General features: G+C 38.9%; 1 protein-coding gene across 1 annotated transcript in view; it reads right to left on the bottom strand.

Moving 5' to 3' along the window:
• Positions 1–435: 435 nt before the first annotated feature.
• The window catches only part of LOC143287654 (solute carrier family 35 member F6-like), a 33,064-nt gene continuing 23,910 nt past the window's right edge, over positions 436–9,589 (bottom strand). The window contains exons 9-10 of the mRNA XM_076595805.1: positions 6,661–6,796; positions 436–5,376 (exon numbers count right to left, since the gene is read on the bottom strand). Coding sequence (XP_076451920.1) covers positions 5,288–5,376; positions 6,661–6,796 — 225 coding nt within the window. The 3' untranslated portion in view covers positions 436–5,287. The remainder of the gene's footprint in view (positions 5,377–6,660; positions 6,797–9,589) is intronic.

The following is a 9,589-nucleotide window of genomic DNA, read 5'->3' as shown; positions in this document are numbered from 1 at the left end:
TTCTTTAAAAGATCAGCCTTAAAGGCCACATTACTGTCTACACGTATTGAAAAATAATGAAATCTTCATCACTGCCTGACATGCTGATTGACACATCCAGTTAACAGTCTACTTCTTGGCAACAGCCTACCACTGAAACAGAAAATCATTTGCATAACATAATGAACTGCTTCCACTTATGTTACAGAACTCATGGCAACAAAAGAATTATCGTGATTTACGTTGAACTTCACATAAAAAAAACAATCTTTGCCCCCCCCTTTTTTTCCCTTTGTTTTTCAATTGCTCAGAAGAAAATTGTAATACTTAACAGTGGAAACTTTCCCTCAGGGGATGTGGGAGGGAGGGGGGGAAGGGGGGACTGCCTAGATTTAACAAAGAAACATCTGTTGTCACAGAGTCATCCACACAATACAGCCATATGAAACACTGACAAATTTTCTGCAAATTTTATTTTTCAATGAAAGCTTTTTTTCATTTTCACAAAATTTAAGACAGATGAATTCACAAGGATTGAAGGAAACTTTATTGCTGCAACAAAAATGAGATAAGATACAGCTCGGGCAGATCAATTCACATGGAGTGTTGGCCTAGAAGTAATGCATCCGCCTAGGAAGCAAGAGAATCACACCAGCAGTCGCTAGTAGTTTCTCCCACTCCACTAGACCTTGAGTTGTGGTCTGGACGCCAGTCATTCGGATGAGACGATAAACTGAGGTCCCATTTGTAACATGCATTTAGCACACATAAAAGAACCCACGGCAACAAAAGTGTTGTCACTGGCAAAATTCTGTAGGAAAATCCACTTCGATTGGAAAACAAATAAAATTGAAGGCAAGAAAAAATACAAAAAAAATGGGTGGTGTTGTCACTGTGGCGACACACTCCATTGGGAAATCCGCCCGAATTTCAGACGAAGAAATCTGTTGTGACAAAAAATAATAATAAAGAAAATAATGATAATGATAATAAATCTTTATCAAAACAAAAACAATATCAGAAAATATACAGCATAAGCTTATCTTACGTTTTTAGTTCTTAGTGGAATTACTTCTCTTTTTTTTTCTCTTAATTTTGTTTACTTTCATGTTATGCCTTTGAATCATCTCGTTCATAAATGTATTGCTTCAACACAATAGGTCAGAACTTCTAATTATCTGGTTTGGAACTCATGTTTTTTATCATAATAATAAGCACTGATTGCGTTTTGTACACTTCAGTTAAAAAAAAAGAACTCAATAATGTTTGCAGCTCAGAGCTTAAATCATGAATACAACTTAAAAAAAAAAAAATTCAATCATGTTTTAATTTTAATATTTTAGTTCAGTAGAACTTTTAAATCATGTCAATTTTTTTTTAATCAATCTTATGTTTTGATTTTAATATTTTGATTCAGTAGGGATTTTCAATCTGAAATACTTAAAGTCAAACACTACAGTTTGTGAATGTGCCAAGTATGAAGGAGAATAAGGCGCATCACTGCACAATTTACACTGTGTTCTCTATTTTATTCTATTGTGTTCTGCTGTATTGTACTGTATCACTTTTTATCACAACAGATTCCTCTATGAAATTTGGGCTGTTCTCCCATGGAGGAGTGTGTCTTCACAGTGTGCCACCATCCTTTTTTTCTGTCTGTAATTGCATTCGTTTTACTATCAAAGTGGATTTTTCCACAAAATTCTGCCATGGACAATCCTTTTATTGCCATGGAATCTTTTATGTTTCCTAAGTGCATGCTGCACACAGGACCTCAGTTCATTGTCTCATCGAAATGACTAGCTCCAGATTGTCACTTGGGGTCTTGTGGAGAGGGGAGTAAAAGTCCTGGTTCATACATGGGAATCGAACCTGTGGACACTCGCCTCCTATTCTGGGGATCTGCCACTAGGCCACTTCTCCACCATACGCATATATCAAACTATTAATGTGCACAATGTTCAGTATGCGATTGTAAGATCTCTTCCTCTGTCGATTGTAAGATCTCTTCCTCTGTGATGTAAAAGGTTCAAACAGAAAAATACAAGTTGAAGAGAATAGATAAGACATGGAATGTAAAAAATAAATTTTGTATAAAAATCTGCACAAAGGTAAAGATTTGTTCTTCCACTTCAAAACTGTATGAAATAACACTCTTCAAATCATTGCTTCATATCAGATCACTATTACTCATAAAGACACTAAAAGAGATAGTGATAAGAGATATTAATGCTGTCAAGAAAAAATAAACACAAAATGTGCATAAAACCAATTTTTGCAAATATGCAAATGGTTTGGTAAATAAAACACAGATGAAAAGGGCTTACAAGCCTGTGTAAAACATGTCAATGTTATTAAACATACACTTATATACATTCAACCCTTCCATGAGAGAATGTGTGCAAAATATCAAATCTGGATGTTAAAAAAAATCGTAATGCATGTCAGAGCTGTGTGGGTTTTCAAACCTACACCCCCACACAAAACCCGAGAAATATCTATTCATTTGAGACAAGTCCACCACAGCAATACAAAGAAGGGAAATAAATTGCTGCTTGTCTACACAGTGCCAGCAATCTGCATTGAGCCACTTGTCTTTTTCTTGCTCTGCATTCGTGGGTTGCAACTCCCATATTTACCATATGTACAAGTGGACTTTAATGTGAATTACCGATTTTACCCCACAACATAGGCAGTCTGACATCAACTCTTGGCCAGGATCAGATTATAACAATAATGTTATTGTAAGTGTTTAAGTTTTCTGGTAAAGGTCAGGAGATTTAACAGCTTTCTCTAAAGATTCTGTTGCAAGATCAAATTATTTACCAGATGTGGTCAAGGCATTCTGCTTTTCATCATTGTGAAAAATGAACATATTCTTCATCTTCTTTTTCTTCTTCTGCATTTATGGGCTGCTGGTATGAGCAGGTAAGCTTTTACATGCATGACCATTTTTTACCCTGTGGTGTAGTCAGCCATATTCCGTTTTCAGGGGTGTACCCTTTCAAATTCTGACAGCACATTTTCAAAAAAGAATAGATGAATAAGGGGGGATGGAGGGGGGGGGGTAGGAGGTGAAGGTACTCTTCTTATACATGCTGAACAGATCAGTGACAATAAAGCAACAATTTTACAGAAAAAACATTTCAAAATTCCAACAGGTCTCTAAAATAGCTTTCTTTTTCCAGTAAAAAAAAAAAAAAAAATTAAGTATCAAACATTCATAAAAAAAATATCTCATATACAGATGTGAAACAACAATACCAAATAGATTAAATGCAGACTGCTTTGGGACAGACGTATCCATCATCACTTGCATATTTCCGTCAGTGTTTTATACGTACAATCATCAATTTGAAACATGAATCACAGTCAGTAACAGATGTAATAACTCTTCACAAACCATATTTACAGGTGCATTAGCAATTGTTAGAGGAGACAGACAGACAGAATATGCATTTGTGGGTTGAATCAAATCTTAAAAACATTTGAATACGAATTCAATCACACAACATTTCTTCAAATTTTAACCAGAATGCTTTCTTTAAAAAAACAACAACCAAACATTCTTTAAAGTACGAGTCTGTGAAGGCAAGGCTGGTTTCTGAATATGTATCCATGATAATATGAATGCAAACGCATTATCTGCTTGCACACTTTCAGATCACCACCTCTGATCATAAGAAAAGAAGAAACAAAACAAAACAAAAACAAAACATTCTGCTCATTCCATTTACATGATTATTCAAAAATAGTCCAATAATGTGACAGCATCTTCTCCAACATCCCAAGACCGCTTTTGGACTTTGACCGCAAATTTGCCTTCAGCCGATGAGCACAGAAAGATTCCGATTCCTCGGATTTTGCTGGCCAAAGAAAATACGAAATGAAGAACTGTGGGAGCAAACAAGAGTGGCAAGTCTGCTGAAGAAGAGGTCCTCCAAAGACACTGGAGATGGAACAGCCACAGGCTCTGCAAGCCTGCATCCAGCATTACAAGGCGAGCCCTTGTCTGGAACCCACAGGGGAAGAAGAAAAGACAAGAGAGGCAAGGCCTTCAAGACTCACTTGTGATAAATTAAGTCCCCTAGCATTAATTACAGAGTAATTTCCCTTTTTTACTATCTGCACCAAAACGTTTGCAAAATAAATAAAAATTCCATGCTTAGCAAAAGAAGTTCCTGTTTGAACAAAAAATGATAATAATGACTCCTCTTGTTGTTGTGTCAGAATAAGAGGTCAAAGTGCCAAGTTTAGAGAATACAAAAAATATAAATATAACAGTAAATGGAGTTTGCATATAATTAGGCTTCTTTTTATATTTTTTGTGCCCATCCCAGAGGTGCAATATTCTTTTAAACAAGATGACTGGAAAGAACTGAATTTTTCCTATTTTTATGCCAAATTTGGTGTCAACTGACAAAGTATTTGCAGAGAAAATGTCAATGTTAAAGTTTACCACGGACACACACACACACACACACACACACACACACAACGGACACACACACACACACACACACACAACGGACACACACACACACACAGACAACCGAACACCAGGTTAAAACATAGACTCACTTTGTTTACACAAGTGAGTCAAAAATGTCCAAGAAATACAAGGTGCTGTGACCTGGAGGCAGGTATGAAGAGGACAGACCGCACCTGAGGACAGGTGGAGCGAATGGCACAGCACAGGAATTGCTGGAGAGCGCTTGCTGATGGCCTATGTCCCAAGCAGGGTAACAGACACAGGTGATATGAGCACGAGTGCAGCTCACCGGCCTCAGTCAAATTAGGGGCCCGAGTCCAAAGTGATCCAGTTCACAGCAGTCATGATACTACTTGATTGCTTCAGCATTATTCATTCTACTTGGAACCCTCAGCAAATTAGGGTTCAAAGTGATCCCAAGCTATACACATTTTATGATCTTTTCATTTGCATTTCGTGGACATTGATTCAGTTTTTTTGTGTGTGTTGTTGCTTAATGTTCATAAAGATGCATAACCACTTCTTCTGCTAATACCTTGATACCTTTACTATAGCTATTCTAAACAAATTAATCTTTCCCTCTTCAAATATTCCTTTGAATATTTCTTTAAATTTGTATGGTTTTTGTATAAAAAAAAAAAAATCCACAGATGCTTGGAACACAACTGAGTGATCCTTGAACATTTTTTGGCAGGAACAGACATTCCAATGGCAATGCCTGCAGTCCAAAAGTGGTCCAGAACCAGCAGTCCTGATACAACCAAAGCAGCTTCCTCTGTGCGGATGATACTTTTGGAGCAAAACCCCTTTTCCGCTTCACTGAGCGATGGCGTCATGGCCCCCACCATTTGCCTCACCTTCACCTCTTTCCTCCATCTCTCTGTTTCTTGCTTCAGCATCTTGCTCTGAAAATACAAGGCATTGTATCGCTTGAGTTCAGAAAAGTGGTTGGAAATTAAACTGATGTATAACATATATGATTTATGTGTATACATGCGCAAAATATGGCCATCAACAAACTGATGTTTGCCATGCAAAAGTGTAACTTTGTGTGTGTAGTGAAGGGTGTGGGGGTTTGGAAGGGAGAGACAGACTTGCAATTCAAATAAAGTTTTTTTGTTGTTGGTGGCTTTTTTTTTTGTTGGTCCGATCTAAAAAAGAAAAAATTCATGTGTGTGTGTTTTCTTTGTTTTGTTTGTATTTAAAAACTTAATAAAATGTGACAGAGAAAATAAAGCATACCCTTACATGAACACGCTGACATGGATTACAGGATCTTTAATGTGCGTATTTGATCTTCTGCTTGCGTATACACGCAAAGGGGGTTCAGGCACTGGCAGGTCTGCACATATGTTGACCTGGGAGATCGTAAAAAATCTCCACCCTTTACCCACCACGCGCCGTCACTGTGATTCGAACCTGGGACCCTCGGATTGAAAGTCCAACGCTTTAACCACTCGGCTATTGCACCCGTCAAAATCCACTCTGAAAAGCACACAAATATGTGTGCACACTGCCAAGACTTTTTTTTTTTTTTGGAAACGAAAATGTTTTATTCAAATAAAGGCCATAGCCCCTTACTGAAGGGGTGTGACACAAGTACATTGAAATATAGGTACCATAACAGTAATAGTAAATACCACAGCAACATACTTTGTATACCGTAAATTGCACAAAATCAAAGTCAAACTGTGTGTGTGTGCGTGTGTGCGTGTGTGTGTGTGTATGCCTGCGTGCATGTATGTGTTAGGAAAATGTAGTGGTGAGGGGACGTGTGTGTAACATGGGGACGTCCCAAAATCATATGCATTTACAAAGTATTTCAAACCCCAATGCCTGACTAATTATTACGTTGGGTTAGGCTACTGGTCAGGCATCTGCCTAGGAAGATGTGGTGTAGTGTATATATGGATTTGCCCAAACACAGTGAAGCTTCTTTGAGGAACTGAAACTGACTGAGTATAGGCGGTATATAAATATCCATATCAAGAAATGGCCTCTGACCCGGTACAGATGCTATGTAAGCATCCGTATCAACCTTCTTCTTCCTTCGTGGGCTGCAACTCCCACGTTCACTCGTATGTACACCAGTGGGCTTTTACGTGTATGATCGTTTTTACCCCGCCATGTAGGCAGCCATACCCCTGTTCAGGGTTATCCCTATCAATCGATCGGTCAATCATATTTACCATCAAGCTGAAGCAGGTCTGGGTCCAGGGCACATTGGTTAGGAGGGGGAATGGGATGGGGGCGGCAGACGGCAGGGAGAGGGATGACATCACAGTACACCAGCATTCCGATAGGCACGAAGATGAAGCCAATAATCTGTTGGGAACACAACACGTTCAACATATTCAGATAGGCACGGTCAATAGTCTGTTGACAAAACAACTTGTTCAACATATTCTTACAGACACAGTCAATAATCTGTTGACAAAACAACTCACTCAACATATTCTGACAGACATCATCAATAATCTCTCGATAAAACAACTCCTTCAACATATTCTGACACACACAGTCACTAATCTGTTGACAAAGCAACTCACTCAACATATTCTGACACACACAGTCACTAATCTGTTGACAAAACAACTCACTCAACATATTCTGACAGACAGTCAATAATCTGTTGACTAAACAACATGTACGCTTCCTTTCACATGTGCTTCCTTTCATAACATATTCTGTGTGAACTGGACCAGAGCCACCCACGGTGCTGGTCAAGAAACTCAAGCATTTTTTATTTCATTTTACAAAGATGCATCATGTGGTGCCATTTTACAATGCCATGCCTGTTTTTCCCACTTCAGCCTACAGCATGCTAAATTCTTCACAAATAGAAGCCACAGCCCAAAAAACACGATGCAGGTCTGATGAGGTCTGAACTCACACCCTTACAGTCATTATTTTGTGATGGTAACCACTCCACCATGGATTAGCTGCCCTCTCTTTAACCTCCTTTTTTTAAGTATTGTATTGTTTTATATTATATTATTTTGGGGGTAGGTTTGTTTGTTGTTGTTTTTTTTTTTGGGGGGGTGATGTCTGTTTTGTTTTGTTTTTTCTATGCAATGAAGGTTATATTTTCTCTTCATCATCAACATGACATTTTCATGTAACAAATTACATATTACACAAGCATGGTAATAGTTAGCAAGGGTATTTTCACCAAAAAAACAAAACAAAGCAAAACAAAACAAACAAAAAAACATTAATTCAAAAAGAAAAAAAAAAAAGAAAGAAAAAAAAAGGGATTATCACTTATACTATGACACCTCGATTCCCAACTGGCTTTACACATTTGACAGTCAGATGACAGATCACAGCTGATCTCAGAGGGCCACAACAGCCCCACTGCTAGTAAGTTGATACATGGTGAAGGTGATCTAATAATTGTAGTCAGAATCCATCTGTTAGCTAATTGTGTCAAGTTATCCTGAAACAACAGTGCAAATACATATTAGCTGTTGGACGCTGATTCTTTTAGTTAAATAAAACAAGTATCCAGAATAGATAAGAAAACAAGAGTCAGGGGTTTTCAGGGGTTTTTGTTGTTGTTGTTGTTGTTGTTGTTGTTGGGGTTTTTTTCAATTCAAAATACTTAATTATCTGCTTCAACCAAAAACAGAAAATTTTCTTTAGGCTCACTTAAAATAAAATGCCCGTCAGCAAAAAAAAACAAACAAAAAAACCAAAAAAAAACCTGACACACCCTTCACTTATCACCATGTACACATCTATTATTATGTAAAAAGAAAAACATGTGGGTAAGATACTATTACATTCAGAGTGTAACAACTGTGTGTGTGTTGCGTGTGTGCCCGTGCACGTGCATGCATCGTTTTGTGTGCGCGCACGCACGTGCAAGCGTGTGTGTGCCTGCGTGTTTCGATACTTATAATCCCAAATAAGGAGTACTTCCCTGTGGGCAGACAGTCATCACTTTGTGACACTAACCACATCACACACTGGCTTTTGGCCAAGTGGGTTAAAGGTCCCAGAGCCTTGTACAGCCAGTGGAGCAGCGAATTCCTGTCAGCTTTGTCTAGGGCTCGGGCTCGGGCTCGGGCTCCATTCCTCTCTATGCTACAAATGTATTCACAAATCAGCCCCTTCCTATCTCTGTGGCTGCCTTCACCTCTACACTCCATCTCGCTCACTACGATCAGCTTCGGATCCACTCCACTTACGCATACCCAGATTCAATCTCTCGACTGTTGGCCGCCGTTCTTTCTCTGTCTCTGGACTTTGCAATTGGAATGAACTTCCTCTTTCGCTTCGTCAAGTCTCCACACTCAGCTCTTTCAAGTCTGGCCTTAAAACCCACCTCTTCCCAAAATAGCCTCCCTTCCCTGCCTCTTCCTTGCCTTTAGTTTCTACAGTTTTAGAGTTATGCGTGCGTGAGAATGACTGGTGCGAAAGCGCTTAGATTTGTCTATGCACAAGATTCAGCGCAATATAAATACCATTATTATTATTATTATTATTAATATTATTCTCCCACCAGTCTAACCTTCCCCAACTGATGTCAGGTAGCCGTTCACACCTGGGTAGGGTGATGGCCGAGAGGTAACGCATCTGCCTAGGAAGTGAGAGAATCTGAGAGCACTGGATCGAATCACGGCTCAGTCACCAATATTTTCTCCCCCTCCACTAGACCTTGAGTGGTGGTCTGGACACTAGTCATTCGGATGAGACGATAAACTGAGGTCCTATGTACAGCATGCACTTAGTGCATGTAAAAGAACCCACGGAAACAAAAGGGTTTCCCCTGGCGAAATTCAGTAGAAAATTCCACTTCAAGTGGAAAAACAAATAAAACTGCACGCAGGAAAAAATACAAAGAAATGGGCGGCGCTCTCAGTGTAGCGACGCGCTCTCCCCGGGGGAGAGCAGCCCGAATTTCACACAGTGTAATCTATTGTGATAAAAAAAGAGAAATACAAATACAATCAGAAACCTAACACTTAACTGACTCTGCCACAGTATCTCTCATAGTGCTAAGTTGAAATCTCTTTGACACTTATCCAAAAGACAAGTTATTCCAAGTCCATCTCCTTGTCGTGTGAGGAAGGTGGCAGAATGGTTAAGATGTTGATGTGCAAATACATTGTC

Source organism: Babylonia areolata, chromosome 11 (assembly GCF_041734735.1).
Source record: "Babylonia areolata isolate BAREFJ2019XMU chromosome 11, ASM4173473v1, whole genome shotgun sequence".
NCBI lineage: Eukaryota > Metazoa > Mollusca > Gastropoda > Neogastropoda > Buccinidae > Babylonia > Babylonia areolata.
Note: the sequence above shows the minus strand (reverse complement) of the source record. Positions and strands in the feature narration are given on the sequence as shown.